Source organism: Bubalus bubalis, chromosome 16 (assembly GCF_019923935.1).
Source record: "Bubalus bubalis isolate 160015118507 breed Murrah chromosome 16, NDDB_SH_1, whole genome shotgun sequence".
NCBI classification, from domain to species: domain Eukaryota; kingdom Metazoa; phylum Chordata; class Mammalia; order Artiodactyla; family Bovidae; genus Bubalus; species Bubalus bubalis.
In genome coordinates this window covers 24,143,845-24,160,312 of record NC_059172.1, presented here as the reverse complement: position 1 = coordinate 24,160,312, position 16,468 = coordinate 24,143,845, and the positions used below count along the sequence as shown (strand labels likewise).

The following is a 16,468-nucleotide window of genomic DNA, read 5'->3' as shown; positions in this document are numbered from 1 at the left end:
ATTATTTCCTACCCTGCCTGATAGCAAATGAAAGCCTCATTTGGCTCATGATCCCTACCAATTGAAGGAGAAAAAAAAGACTCGCTCAGGTGCCATCAACACCGCTAGCGCTCTCCAGGGAGGAGAATCACCAGTCTATTCAGGTATGAGTGAATTAAGTTTATAAACAGAATAGCTTGCATCGTCCATGTTACAAATGTGGCATCTATCACTGAGAGAGTTCAGAGAATACAGGCCTGGTCTCTGAAAGATACAGAACTTTCCACTTTCCAGTTTTGTATGTGAGTGCCCTCAGAGGCTGAAAGATACTAGAACATTCACCAAAGCAAAAACAAAAAATAACCTGACACTTTTAATCCTATAACTGAACCTAAGAGAATTAAGGACAAACAACAGGTACAACAAAAATGCAGAAAGATATGGGTTCAAGTCAATCTACTTCTAGAGAGCACAGAGTAGATCCGCGGAGCCGTATAGTCCAGTTTCCATATAGTCCAGTTGATATACATCCTTCATATAATGTCCATGAAGAGTAAAATAGACATTTTACAATGTTCCATAAAATATAAACACCTTGCCTGACAATGAACTCCACATCTTCTTACCCAGTGGAATGGCTCAGAGCTTAACCCTAATACCACAGTGGCTGTATGGCATAAAAATCCAACGTAGAGTATGAAGACTCTTCCATCCTTAAGTGTTACCATTTCCCCAAACACATGATATTTACACATTGTCATTTCACTTTAAGAAGTTTCTTTTAGTGCCTCAGACCGTTCATTTGCTTATATATCTTTGCCAGAATAAAGGCAGAAAATGACACATATGATATATAAACATATGAATATATTAATCTAATTATGCTAAAACAAACATAATTCTTTGGCTCAGCATTGACACAACTTTAGGTGATATCCACAGGGGCTATTTATTTAAGTACTTTGATTTAAGAGGTGACTGATCAACCCCTCAACAGCAAGTAGCTTACTGTGGATAAAAATGCCTTCATGCTCTTTGGCTTTAAACATATGTCTCTGGTCTACAGAATCATCAAAAACAATCCAAGTGCATTTCCACATAATACCAAAAACTGGAGAAAGACAGCATATTTTCCATGTTTATTAATTATTCCTACAAATTCCTGTTAAGATCATTGTTAAAGTAAGTTGTTAAAGAAGCTCCAATACTTTGGCCACCTGATGCAAACAGCTGACTCATTGGAAAAGACCCTGATGCTGAGAAAGACTGAAAGCAAAAGGAGAAGAGGGCAGCAAAGGGTGAGATGGTTGGATAGTATCACCAATTCAGTAGACATGAAGTTGGGCAAACTTTGGGAGTAGTAAGGGACAGAGAAGCCTGGCGGGCTGCAGTCCATAAGGTGGCAAAGAGTCAGACATGACTTAGTGACAGAACAACAAAAGTATGTTGGGATTTCCACTGTCTTCACAGAAAATGTTCACAATGTATATTCTTCCAGTGACTTATCTCTGCTTTATGTCATCCACCATGACAGTCACCACTTAGTTATCTCTGCTACTGGTGAGAAGCCATGACAAAGGATACCCCTAAATCCTCCATACTTCACTCTAACCTAAGTGACACACTGATCTGAACAATAGACTTGGCTTCCCAGATAGGGTTTTCTTGGCTTTCTGATTTCTGTATATTTTTTGATTCTTTGTACTGGATTGTTTTCTTTTTATGATATTGCATTTCTAGACTGGCTGTTTAATGGGAGACAATGGTTCTGAGTTTGAGTAAAGCCAGCCTCAAATGAGAAACTAGCTATGGAAAATCTGTACAATAGATAATTTGCAGGTCAGGAAACAAAAGTTGAATATCTGTGGGTCAACTATCACTTAGTTCCTAGTACTCAAGATACAAATTCTCCTTCACAGATACCAATGATAGCAAATGGATTAAAAACTGAATTGCAGATCAGCAACACCATGACAAAGGAATGTGGAACTATTCTTTACTGCTGCTGTTGCTGCTAAGTCGCCTCAGTCATGTTCGACTCTGTGCAACCCCATAGACGGCAGCCCACCAGGCTCCCCCGTCCCTGGGATTCTCCAGGCAAGAACACTGGAGTGGGTTGCCATTTCTTTCTCCAATGCATGAAAGTGAAAAGTGAAAGTGAAGTCGCTCAGTCATGTCCGACCCTCAGCGACCCCATGCAGCCTACCAGGCTCCTCCATCCATAGGATTTTAACTTCTTATTTAGCACATCACTTGCTTTATACACCAATTCCACGTAGTATTACCTACAGGCCTGAAAGGGGATGTGCTAGGGTCTCACTCAGAGCTGCAGCTCATTCCGTACGTGCTGTTTTTCAAATCACCTAACTCATACTCTGGGATTAATTTATTTACCATAAAGTAACCATATTTTCTGAACCTCCAGTTGGGCCATATGGTCTAATATGTATTAGCATACTTTGGGAAGACACTAATGAGAAATTAGGGATGCTATGGAAACAGAAAACTAAGTCAGAAATAACACTTATATCACAGTCTTAATCTTAATCCACAGTTCAAAAGTACATATTCCCACTTACTGAATAAACAGGTCTGGTCCCTTCAATCTTAAACTTAAACCACTCCATCAACCTTCTTTCAAACAGATCTTTTTGATCTCCATCCTAGAAAATAGGATAGCCTTCTAACATTGGCCTAAGCAACTCTGTGTTTTGAGTCAAGCTTCTTTTCAGGCAGGAAAACCAAGAGGTACCTTTTGTTCACACCAAATGTCCCTTGCAGAATTCAAAATGGCTTTTGGGTCAGGAAGATTTCCTGGAACAGGCCCCTTTGTCACTGAATGACAACCCGTAATCATTCTAAACTGTATCAATAAAAAAAAAAAAAAAATAGAGAGGGATGTTACACTCTGCATCGTGTGCATAAGAACATCACACGTTCACTTAAAAACGTAAACTGAACCGAGGTGTATTTATTTCCCACTTTACCAAGGAATAGCTGCAATGTTAGTGCTGAAGATGTATCACAATCTGAAAATCAACAACCTTGCCTGATTCTCTTCGGACATGGAGGTGCTAATGTTTATGATTCCGATGCAATTAAAAAGAATTTTCCACTGGTTAATATTGACTTCCAAAAAAAATGGGGGAAAAAGTATATATGTATGTATGTAACTCAGAGTATTTTCCTTAGATATTTCTTATTCCATATATTGAATTCTATTTCAACACATGCTTAATGAAGATTTTCAGAGCTTCGGCGATCCTGTTTCAAACAAATTTGACAAGGAAAGCAGCAGCACTTGTGAAACTCTGCATGTGTCTAAGCATCAAATGAGTTCCCCAGCACAGGTTGGCACACTGTCTACTGACAAGACTGTACTGTAACAAAGCAAGAAATCAAAATGTTTACTTACCAACTTTCACCATGTGTATTCAACTGGAGACTGAGGAGTTATTTTTTAATAAGTGAATCTCTTTGCTTTAGAAGTTGCTAGAATAAATAGCTTCAACATAAACCCAATTTATTTGGTTTAGTTCACACTCTAAAGCTAAATTTGAAACTCCTGGTTCTGCATTTAACCTAACAGGGAGATTTAAAACCTGTTTTGTTCTTACTACTTAACTATAAAACCAAGGCTGATATGAGTTGAGGGATACATTATCATTTGATTGGGCTACATTATCATTTAATTCCTTCCAGCACCAACATTCTGTGGAATTGAAGAAAACACTAAATTAGCTTGATATGTAGCCTAGGCACCTGACTGTACATTTAAAAACAAAAACCTGAGAATCAGGGACTAGAAATGATGTGCCCACAGTCAACAAGTTGACTCTGGACCCCTAAACCAGCTGTCACACCTCAGGAACCCACAAGCTCCCTTTTCACAGAAAATCAAAGGAGTATTTAAATCCCCTGTCTCTCCCATAACTGTTATGCATAACTGTTTCCTTCCCAAGGATTTGCAAAAGAGAACAATGCATCTACCCTTGAAAAGACTCTGATTAGGATAACCCTCAAACATTGTACTTTTGGTAACATTTATTATCATCTAAAAAGCAACAAAAGGATCCCAGATCCCAAGAATTCAAATCTCTAAATGGGGTCATCTTTCTTTTATGTTACAATCAAATGTGTATGGTGGCCTTGAAGAAAATACCGTTTGCTAAATCAGTTACAAATAACCCCTAGAAGCATATTTTAGTATAAAACATTCACAAACGGTACTAAAGAACTTTGTCTAGCTGTTATTTGGAAAGAAAAAACTCAGCTGCACTGAGGAATCTACCTTCACACATTCTCTATAAGGGAAATGTTCCACACCAAAGTGTTCCTATACAAGTTTTGAGGGCTTAAATGCTTCCTTCCTAGTGTGGAATCAAGATCCAGACATCCTAAAATAAATGTGTCTTGCAGGAAGAAAAGCACAAACAAACATTTAGTGATAACCTAGTAATATTTGGTTTGGAAGCTGCTGCTGTCACTTCGTGACCCTTAAGAAAACCATGTAAGATAAAGAAACAACCCTTAGGGTCCCTAAATGACTATATTACAGAATTTCCTAAATTCTGGATTCTCAGAATTACCAATTCCAATACATATCAATACAATTTAATGTAACTTTTCAGATTTAAAAAGGAGATGCTGTAGAACCAACAAAATACATTTTCTCAACAGCCAAATCATTGCTATTGCTATTATAGCATGGTCAGTAAACAACCAATGCCACAGTGACATTTAAACTATTTTAAGATATAATCTGACCTAGTTGGGTACAGCAAAAGATACATGGTATCTTGTCCACAGAGCCAATTTTTTATACTACAACATGCCTGGGATCCTCCCCCAAGAGAAGAAACTGAAGTAATCATTCAATGACAGGCTATCTTGTGTCTGCAAACCCTCTGCTTGTAAGGAGCTCAAAATTAAAGAAACTATCCATGATTTTTACAATATCCTAATAAACCATGTAACTCAAGGGTTCTAAACCTCTTTTTCTCCCAGAGGAGCATGAAGCACTGCAGACGTAACATCAGGCACTTATACGGAACTCTGCATTTCAGAGTTTTCACATGTTCTCATTTGCCTTCTGTAAAAACTCTGACATAACAAATGCACCATGTGTCCTCTTTTTCAGTAAGAGGAAACTGCAGGGGCAGAGATGAACAGAGAAACCTTTCCAAATGAACGGTGACCAACCTGAAGAGTGTTACCCTAGTCTAATGTTTGCTACATTTTTTGCTCTAAATCCAAAATATATTAAAATGCCACCTTGGAAGTCTTGTTACAAGATGGCATTTCCTTGTTCTGTAACTCTCTGTTGTCCACTAGAGATTTTTGGTCTGCACACTCAACTGACCCCCATACTCCCCCACCGCTGCTGTTTTTCATTCTCCAAAAGGTGTTCTTGAAAGGTGTACCTCTATAGTGGTGGAGAAGGGGATAAAACTTGGGTTTTAAATCCAACATTGAATTTACTTTGAATTTTAAGTATCATTAAAGGAGAGATAAGATTTATGTTATTACCAAATGATGACCTGGTGTTATAAGTCTTGAGAAAAGCTACTGTAGCTCTTTTTTTTTTTTTTTTTAAAGTTCACAGTTGTCAGAGTTCATTATGTGCTGAGATACCTTCCATAGCATTTTCCCCCCAGACCTCAGAACAACCATTTTATAAAGAACAGAAGTTAAAATATTGGAGAATAAGGCCTCTTATGCATTCTGAGTTTGCTAACCTACATCTCTTGATGACTTAACAATGTAAGTCACATCACTAGCTGTTACCTCACATTCTAGAACACCTTGTCATGAGTTAAATTCAGTTTTAAGTGTCATAAATTCCTTTCATAAAAATGATAATGATGGTGATGTGGAAACCCAATGTTTTGACACCAGTTCTATCAATCTGAGCAAATAGAATGCTGAATTCTGAGGTGAATCCCCACATTCTGCCCTTAAGTCGCTGCACAAATAAATAAACTTAGTAAATCTAGCATTTATGTTGCACATTTAATAGAAAGCTCTTAAGCCATAATCACTGTAGCTGCTGGGCATCTTATTTCTTCAAGAATTCTTTCAGTGCATGCATTAACTTTGGTTAAATTATTCTGGCTTTAAAGGCAGAAGAATATATAAAATAGTATGGTTTCAGAAGCATCATTGTTAACAGACCAATTTCAAAATATTCATTTGCTAAATTTGACTTCATAGTCCCTTTGCAGATCAATTATTGAGATTTTAAAAAAGAAGGGAATCATGTGCTACTATCTGTGTGGCCATCTGTCTTACACAAAGAAAATAAGAGAACAATAAAATAAGACTAAGAAATCATTCTTCCAATGATTGTCATTGAACTGTTACATTTGTAAACATTCACAGTATGAAGTCTTTCTCAATCTCCAGCATATAAAGTAGTGCAAAGGAAAAAAAAAAGTAAAGAAAATTTCAGTCCTGTTATCTGTGAACAAAATTTGTTACAGTTTCTCTGATTTCATTTCTTCCATTATTGTTAGGCATTTGATGTCACATCTTCCCAAAATTAATAATAAAATATAATCAATTTCTAAAGGCCCCTGCAGCCTTTTTAAAAGTTAATTTCCAGTTAAAAATAAACTTTAATTAAATCCAAGATAAAATTGTGACCTATATTCTATTAAATAATTCACTTTCTTTTTTCTACATAATATTTCTTACAATTTTTAAAAAACAACAGCTATGGAATCCAAAGACATGAAATGCTATTAAAGCACTGAATAAACAACTGCTCAAATTCATTAGTTCTTACATAGTAAATACTTCAAAATGCCAACTTTTCCCATCACTGCACGATTACTAACAACGTTGACAATTTACTTGTACATACACACGTATGCGCGCGCACAGCACACACACACACACACACACACACACACACACACACATTCTCTCCAGGGAACTGTGTTTACTTTTAACATCTCTTCCAGTTAATGTGCAAAATTCTTGCATTCTAATAAAAATATAAAGATAGATTTGCTCCTACTTAAGCCTCCCTCCTCTCCAAGATGTATCATTTATTTGATATGTAATACAAGTTTAGTAACAATTATGCCATGTATAACCATTAAATGGTGTACTACTGTATGCATTGGATTCATTTGCATATATCATTTTCATAACTGCACTCTCTATGCATAAATATATTTGGAGATGCTGGGATTGGGGGAGCGGGCGGCGTCGGGTGGAGAGCGAGAGTCACACGTCGGTCTCCACAGCCTTCGCATTAGAACAGTTGTTTTTATCTGTCTCACTGTCATCCCCCTTTCCCTGACACTTCTCCTTTGCACAGAGAGATTCCTTAACTCCTTCTTCCATCTCTAGATACTCTGACTTGTCCCCCAGGGAAGAAGAAGTAGAGCTCCGAAATTTCTTCAGCAAATTAGAAGGGAGGTATGGGCAACTGACTGCATTCTGTGTGAGCTGTGTCTGTTCCTCATTTTCAGTCTCTCTGTGGTAGAAATAGTTAAAGTTAGAGACAATCACTGGCACGGGCAGAGCGATGGTTAAGACACCTGCAATGGCACACAGAGACCCCACAATCTTGCCCCCCACCGTGATGGGCTTCATGTCCCCGTAGCCCACGGTTGTCATGGTCACCACGGCCCACCAAAATGCATCGGGGATGCTTTGGAAGTGGGTGGTCGGCTCATCTGCCTCCGCGAAATACACAGCGCTGGAGAAGAGGATGACCCCGATGAAGAGGAAGAAGATCAGGAGGCCTAGTTCGCGCATGCTGGCTCGGAGTGTGTGGCCCAGGATCTGCAGGCCTTTGGAGTGTCTGGAGAGCTTGAAGATCCGGAATACTCGGACCAGACGGATGATCCTGAGAATGGCAAAGGACATGGCCTGCTGCTGCTGCCCGTTGCCACCCCCCTGCTGCTGGGCCAGATCCGTGCCCAACGTGATGAAGTAAGGCAAAATGGAGACGATGTCAATGATGTTCATGATGTTTTTGAAGAAGAGGGCTTGGCTGGGACAAGCAAAGCAGCGAACCACAAACTCGAAAGAAAACCACACGATGCACACTGTCTCCACGATGAAGAAGGGGTCGTTGAAGATCGTGTGCCCTGAGTTCTCCGGGTGCGGAGCCGACGTGTCGTTCAACAACCCACCGTGCCCGCCCGTGCTCAGGGCCATGATGAGATCCCTGTCGTCCCGAAACTCCGGCAAGGTTTCCAAGCAGAAGATGACGATGGAGATGAGGATAACCAGGACGGAGACAATGGCTATGCCCCTCGCTGGACTGGAGCTCTCCGGATACTCAAAGAGCAGCCAGATCTGCTTCTTAAATTCATTCTCCGGCAAGGCCCTGTCCTCCTCCTCTCTCACAAAGCCCTCGTCCTCCCGAAACTTGAGCAGGGCCTCCTCCCCCAACTGGTAGAACTTCACCTCCTCAGTGAAGATATCAAAGGGGACGTTGACTGGCCTCTTCAGGCGGCCCCCTGACTGGTAATAATATAAGATGGCATCAAAGCTAGGCCTGTTCCTGTCGAAAAAATACTCGTTGCGCAGAGGGTCGAAATACTGAGTCCTCTTCTCAGGGTCGCCCAGCAAAGTCTCGGGAAACTGGGCCAGGGTTTTCATCTGAGTCTCGAAGCGCAGACCCGAGACATTGATCACCACGCGTTCACAGCAGTCGCTGTAGCGCACGGAGCTGTAGCCGCCGCCGCCGCCGCCCCCATCGTCCTGCGCCAGCAGGTCGGTGTAGGAACACTCCTCGCCATGGTCCTCCTCGCTGTAATAAAACCTTCCCTCCTCTTCCTCGTCCTCTTCGTCGTCCTCCTCTTCGTCCTCCTCACTCAGATCCCGCAGGATCTTCTCCTCCGAGCCACTGGGCATCAGGTCGGAGCAGTGAGGGAAGCTGCTCTGCCGGTGGTGGACTTTCTTCTTCTCCGGGCGCTGTCGCCGCTTCCTCCGACTTCCCCCGCCGCTCTGGGGGTCGTGGGAGGTGCAGGCCCCGCGCGATGGGTGGTGGTGGTGGGCACCCCCTCCAGAGCCCCCGCCGCCTTCCACCGCAGCAGTGGCCGCGGCAACCGCGGCAGCCGCAGCCGCCCTCGAGTGAGCCAGCCTCTCGCGCTCCCGCGCCCGGGCCTGAGCCGCGTAACCATAAGGCATGTGACTGTTGCACCCTGAGCTCTCAGCACTCACCATTGCAACCTCCATGGTGGCAGTTTGGGGAAATGGCTGGTTCCAGTTGGAGAAGAAGAAAGAAAAATAGGGCAGATTCTTTTCTCACCAAATTAAGGTAAGTTTGGAACCCTTAAGCAGATTGCTTGGAAGACGAAGGATATTTTCAGTCCAACTTTGCATTTTCTGTTTTTAAATCAGCACGCCCCATGCTCTCTCTTCTCAGGGATTCAACGTTGCTCTCCAGAGAGATGGCCTGGCACTTTCAAGTAAAAGTCAGAAAATGTCGGGGTCTCCCAAACGCCTGTTTTGGGGTGGATGTTCAAATCTGGAAATACAACTAGGATGTCATTGGTCTTGATGCTGAAAGTTTCAACGACAGCAAGTAGCCGACTGCAGGCAGTTGTGCCTAGAGAATGGAATATATTTTTTCTGCCATGGAAATTGTCCAAAGCTCAGTCCATGAAATTTAAATAAAATGCAAATAAGCCTTTAAGTCTTAACACTTGCCTTCTAGTGACAGCCTGACCCATGTTAACATGTGATTTGAAGTATGTCCAGGCATTGCCACTCAAAGCCTAGCAGGATGATTCTCCCGGCTCTCCCCTTAAGTTCATCACAGGCTTCCTGGACCTAGGGGCAATGTTGAGCTAGCTGTAGAGGCAAAGACCTTGGGAGGTAGAGTAGATGCAAGATGAGGTGTCAGTGGGGGGCAAGCCCAGCTCTGAGGTCTCCATAGAAATCAAGGAAATGAAGAGCATCCTTCATCTAAAATCATGCAGAAGAAGCCACTTCACCTGGAAAAAGGAAGGGAAACAAGCATGGGAGAAAAATAAAAAGAATCAAATAATAAAGAGCAAACTGAGTATTTCCTTTACATACACTTCTTTCTCTTCTCCTCAAGCAAGCAAGCCATTATATAAAGCACCAAAGCGACTATAAATTTCCAAGGAGTAGTAATGGGGCAGGTTGTTAAATCTCCTTCTCACTAAATATCCTTCTATCCTTTTTCTTTGGCTATCATTTCAGCACTGTCTACTTTCATCGTAACTTAATTATTTTTCCTCTCTCCACTCTCGACCCATATGGTTCTTCTTTCAGTCCACCTTTTCCCTAATGCTAGGTCTTAATTCTCACTGTCACCCTCTTCATTCCACAATAAACAGTGTTGTCGCTTTACAGCTGCTTCCATCATTCATTGATCTCAAGGCATTTTTTTCAAATTTCCACTCATTAAGTATTTCTGAATTCAGTGGCCTTCCACCCCTCTGACTTGATTCAGGATTAGAGGAGTTGGAAAAACCAGTTTTCTTTAATCCAGGTTCCACCACTCGAACAAGCATCAGTCACCTCATCTACAAAGTGCAGATAATAATACAACCTCTCCCATCCCACTTGTATAAGGATTAAATGAGATAATTGATGTTGACAGAACACCACAGTGCCTTGTACATGAGGAATATCAATAAAGGCTTGCAGTTATTAATAACATAATAATACTTTATGGTCAATCTCCCCACCCCCAAATGCATATGTCCTTATACCACTGTCTAAGCAGGGGAAGGACAGAACGTGAAGTCATTCCGGACATTTTGAGGCTCGCAAGTGGTCTGTATTAAGTTGGCATTCCCTGACTCCTGAAGCATGTCCCTGTTGTTGTTTTTCTGTTCCCCAGACTCCAGAACACTCCCTACCACCCACAGCCTAGGAGCTAATCCCAGTTTCCACTTCTCTAATAATCATCTACTCTCCTTGCAGTTCCCCCATGTTCACCTTGATGCTTCCTCCTACACTTTGCTCAAGGACTGTCTCCTTATGTTTCAAATCCCAGTTTGTCTGCACTTTGTTTTCAGCCTATGATACTTTCTTCCCTATAATTTAACCATAGCTTCCATGGCCCAAATCCCCCTCTCTTTTCCCTCCCTCTCTCCTTCCCTTTATTTCCAATTTGCCACTTCCTGATCACATCTTCCCTGCAGCCCTCTTCTGTTCCCCCGACACCTGGTATTCCTGACCTTCATTCTTCCTTAGTTTGTTCTCCGTAGGTCCAACTAACTCATCTCCTCTGCCAGAACCTGTAAATGTTCCTGTCCTAATCTCGCTTCCTTGTCTCCTCTTGTGTCTTCCCTTCCCTGAGTCCAATAAGACTTCCAAGAATGCAGAGTGACCCAGAGAATTGGGGAGGATAACAACAGCCAGGATTCCAGGCAGCTACCAACCTCAGTTACTGGAAGCTCTTGGGGAGCATAAGAGAAATGGCTTCCTGGCGCCATTAACAGGACCCACCTCTTGACCACCTGCTGCTGAATCCTGTCGGCCCAGAAGACTAAACACACCCAGGTTTTATCAAGTGACAGTCGGGGAAGTAGCAAAGGTCTTCCGGATCACACATCCCTTCTGGATCAGTCACATTCTCCCAGGACAAGAGGTGAGATTGACTGGGACACAGAACCCAGAAAATACACCTCTGAAGCTTTCTGGAATGGTATCCTCCTTTGCCTGACTCCCAAGATCATTTTCTACTCTGAAATGTTCACTCTCACAAGGTCTCCAAATATCTATCTTCTCTGTGGAGGGTCAGGCCAACATCCTTTAAAGACTTCCACAAGCCAAACAGCCTGAGAGTTTCCTCAGTTTCTTCCCCAACCCCCTCAAAGCAGTTATAATATACTAGTTAAATACAGCCCCAGTGTAACCAAAGTGCCTGTGAATTCTTATACTACGCACACCCCCTCTTTCGCCAAACAGACTCCGGGAACGTCATGAGTTAGAGGGTCTTCTAGTTCACAATCAACTCTGCAGGAGAGCTAGACTTGCACCAAATAGTTTCTTATTTACTTACTTCTTTACCTGGGTTTGTTAATTTTTGTTTACCCAACTCCCTCCCCCACTGTACACAGAGCAAATTATCTTCCTTCTAATTTGTTACCAGTTACCTCACTATTCTCATCTTAGAAGAAAAGGAGGAAGAGTCTATAAAAAGGGAGAGAATGGGGAGAAAAAAGAAAGAAAAAGAAAAAAGAGGAAAAAATCCTTCCAACCAGCAAATCAGACTAGTTTAAAATCTTTCTTCCTTCTCCACTCAAGGTATTCATGTTAGGAGAATCTATTGAAGCTGACTCTCAGGAGACTTTATGGGGGAGACCTTGCAGGAGACTTTAGGAAGAGATCTTGCAGGGGAATATCCTTTCCTCTTTAACACCAGGAACTAATAGAATTTTGCTGACTACCTATTCCCCAATCCCTGCGCCCCCAAACAAGAGTCAAGCATCGCGCCCCTCCTCCTCCCACCCTACCCCCAATAACAAGGCTGTTTTCCTCACTCAGTGCTAATTCCTGCAACTGTAGGGTGGTACCTGAACCTTATCAGAGAGAGAAAAGGAGAAAGAGATTGAGAGAATTCCAAGGGCCAGTACCGTGAGAAATACACACTTCAACGCACGCCATTTATACAGTCTCTATGTATTGCTCAAATGCTCAGAAAATGCACTCAACCCCAAATGTTGGGAGAAGCAACAATTCAAACCCCTTCACCAGCTGTTCTCAAAGAAATAGAACCGGTGAGTCTGAGATGAGACAAAACGATGCTAAATCTAAACCCCACCTCGTTGGGAAACGACATCTTTAATCGCGCCCTCGCCTCCAGACCTAGGTTCCCGCTCGGGCACATTAACCAGGGCGCACGCACCCCATCCCCGGGGTTGGAAAAATAACAACTGTTGGCCCCCCGGAGCGCCGCGCAGCATCTGCACCTCCCTTCTCCCACCTCCTGTTTTATTTTTAACCGTCTTCCATTCATGCCCTTCTGTCACATTCTCGATATTATTTATCCCTCAAATGTCCACTGTTTCTTAATAGCCAAAGAGGAGAGGAGAGGAAGGGTAAGAGAGGTGTCATACTTACCATTCCCAGGCGGGGTGCAAAATAAAAATAAAGAAAATCCCCGGTTGGCTTTTTTTCCCCCTCAAGCTGCAACAGCTGGAGGAGGGGAAGAAGGATCTTGGGGGTGGAAGGAATCGCTCCGGTGTGGCAGGTGGGAGCTCCCAAATATCCACGGAACAAGTTCTACTGCCTGGTCGGGGGCGGGGGGATGGGGGACACAGAGTCCTAGCTGCTGGAGCCGGGGGGTGAGAATCAGGGCTGCCCCAGGGAAGACCCCAAGACTCCTGCTTCCTCTGGAGTTCAGCACAGAAGGGCTCGACGGGGAAAATAAGTCAAGGTTCCCCAGAAAAAAAAAAAAATCCTAGACAGCAGCGATCACTTGTTAAGCCCGAATTCCTCCTCCAATATCCATCCCTCTCGCTCTCTCGCTGGCTGCAGAAGCAGCACACGCCTCCCCTGGCCGGGAGCGCGCGCCGGCCGGGGGCGGGGCCAGGGCCGTCCGAGGGTGGGGCGTTCACCGCGGTCGCCAGGGGCGCCTCCAGGAGCGGCGGGGCGGGCGCAGTCACGAAGCCGCGGCTGCCCGCCCCCCGGCCCGGCCCCCAGACGCCGAAGCTCCCGGGAACCGCTAGGCAGCATTCCAGGGTCCCCTAGCTGGCGCCCCCAGAGGCGAGGAGCTAATCGCAGAGGGAGAGGTGTCCCCTTTGAAGCTTTGGTCCCGACGGCAGGGCAGAAACGTCAGGAGACGCTGGAAGAGGTGACTTCGACGGCAGGTCCAAGCTCGACAGCAAGGTGCTTCTGGGTGTCTTCTCCTCCTCTTCCTGACGCGTTTTCTCTGCATCTCCCCCGGCACCCCACCCACCACCCCACTCCACCACACACACACAGCCCCCCTTCCCCCGACATCATAACGAGTTTGTGGGGTTGGGAACCCCGATGGCATCCCTGGCGAGGCCTCCAGCCGGGAGCTGTCCGGTCGCCCTCCAGCGCGCCCAGACCCCTCGGTCTCCGTCTCCCTTGTGGAGAGTTTGTTGGCCTCAGCTCTGGGGTCGGACGTCTCCGGAGCGGAGGAGACCGACTTTACACAGGTGTTGTACTCGGAGAAGAGAAGGATTACTGAAATTAGAATCGGGCCCAGGCTAAGGGCTACGAAAGGGAGGCTGAGGTCCGAGTTATAAGAGTCAAAGGGCTAGGAACAGGTTGCCAGTCCGCCCAGGCGGCGGGGGACAGCCCTCGGGGAACCTGTTGCTGCAAAAAGAAATACGTTGGCGAGAAGTTTGGCTCCCGGGAGGTCTCTGTCCTAGTGGTCGGATCTCCAATGCCACCCACCTCCATTGAACAACAAAAAACGCACTCCCCCCACATACCCCGACACCCCTTGGACGGGCGAGTGCGCCGGCAGCGTCTCCTCACCCCCGATGGACTCCAGATTGCTTATTTGGTGGCTTCCTTGTGAAGTGCCCCAGGACGTGGATGTTAACACGCAATTCTCATAAATATGCCAAAAGAAAGATTAGCGGTGGGAAGTGAGAGATGACACACACAGACACGCGCGCGCGCTCACTGGCGGCGGGGCTCCGGGCGCCTCTCCCGGCTCCCCCTGTGGCCAAGCTGGCAGTGGCGGCGCGCGCCCGGACTGCTGGAGCAAATCCGACCTTGGGCGGGTCAGTTGGCTCCGAGGCGACCACTGTCGTCCTCAGCTGGCAGCTTTGTTCGAGGGCCCTATTGGGCCTCCTTTTGTGGCACTCTATTAATTATTAAGAGAAATATTCCCGAGCTGAATTATAGATATGCCCTCTGCTCACTCACCTAACCGCTGCTGGCTTGGCGAAGGACACTATCAGGACTGCATTTCCTTGCTGTTTAATTTTTTGGATCTTTTTAAATAACTAAAAAAATTCACATTGTATTTGGTGAAAAGGGAAAAAAATGAATTTAACTGATATGAGGTCTGATTTTCCTAACTTCTTCCAGTTAGTGACAAAAGTTAGAACCTATGTTGTGAACACATGTACTGTGATCCTCTGGCCTCAACCACAGGTGGGAGAATTGAGAGAATGGTGCTTCCTCCCCCGATAGAGAGGCTCTGTCTCCATTCATGCCCCACTATCATCCGTTTCAGAAAGTAGGGAAGGTGGATTCCTCCAAAAGCTCAAAACCATCCAGGGTACCGGCCCCAGATCCCATCTCTACTCCACAATGTGGGGTAGTCACTGTGCCAAAAGCACCTGATTAAGTTTATCATCTCATCAAAAGGATATTTCTTGGGATGGTAAAGGCAGGGTTGAGAGCATAGGATCTTGAGATCAAAAAAAGCAACTGTGGAATATTTTCAGGGAGATGAAAACTGAGGTTGAACAATACACAAAAGAGAACATGTATACTGAAGCTTGGACATTTTAATTGGATCATATTAAAACTTATGTATCATGCTTCCACATGCCATTTACTGTTCGTTCCTATCACTGCCCAGAGAATTTTAAAGTTTAAAATGCCCAATAGTTGCTTAGTCCTGTCCAACTTTTTGCAGCCCCATGGACCGTGACCACCAGGCTCCTCTGTCCATGGAATATGAGAATGGTGTTCCTGAGATGCAGCAAATGGTGTGTGTGTGTGTGTGTGTGTGTGTTAGTTGCTCAGTCGTGTCCAACTCTTTGTGACCCCATAGACTATAGGCTGTCAGCCTCCTCTGTCCATGGAATTCTCCAGGCAAGAATACTTACTAGAGTGGGTTGCCACTTCCTTCTCCAGAGAATCTTCCCAACCCAGGGATGGAACCCCGGTCTCCTGAATTTCAAGCAGATTCTTTACCATCTGAGCCACCAGGGAAGCCCCAATGGAGTAGTATATAATTTGGGGGCAGCAAGCAAGGACTGACAAAGAAAGGGGAAATGTGTCTGAAGAATGGTGAGAATTGGAGTGCTTGCCATACAGAATACACGGGCATGTGGCACTGAGGTGGACGGAGTAACTGGAACCTAAGAGGTAGTTGGGGCCCAATTGAGAAGAGCATTCTCCTTACCCTGGCATCCCCCCCATTTCCAAACACACACACACACACACCCCTCCTTGAACTTTAAAAGAATTTCTTGATAAAGAAAACAAGAAACATTCCATTTGTCTTCCTGAAATTCTCTTAAAGATTCCTAGAAACTCCCACAGATAAATAGTAGCAGAAAGATTCTTTGCTGTGACCAACAAAAATTGACCTTGTCTCAGTTTCAAAACTGTATTTTCTTTGGAGAGGAGAAAATTATTTTCTTGCCTTTTTTAGTCATCAGCTAGTCAAAATTCTTCAAACACATCCAAATATACCTATTACCACAAATAATTTCTTCCTGGCTTTGAATTCTCTCAGTGGTAATACAGATATTCCAGATCACACTATGAAGCCTATGCTTATATTAAAAAAAAAAAAAGGGCAAAGGGCAGCAGATTTTCCTTT

General features: G+C 44.2%; 1 protein-coding gene across 1 annotated transcript; it reads right to left on the bottom strand.

Moving 5' to 3' along the window:
* Nucleotides 1-5,522: 5,522 nt before the first annotated feature.
* Nucleotides 5,523-13,494, bottom strand: KCNA4 (potassium voltage-gated channel subfamily A member 4). The gene is made up of 2 exons (XM_006055627.4): nt 13,048-13,494; nt 5,523-9,941 (listed from the first exon to the last, which is right to left on the bottom strand). Exon 2 carries the CDS (start codon nt 9,178-9,180, stop codon nt 7,213-7,215), a length of 1,968 nt encoding a protein of 655 aa, XP_006055689.1. The 5' UTR covers nt 9,181-9,941; nt 13,048-13,494; the 3' UTR covers nt 5,523-7,212.
* Between the last annotated feature and the right edge of the window lie 2,974 nt (nt 13,495-16,468).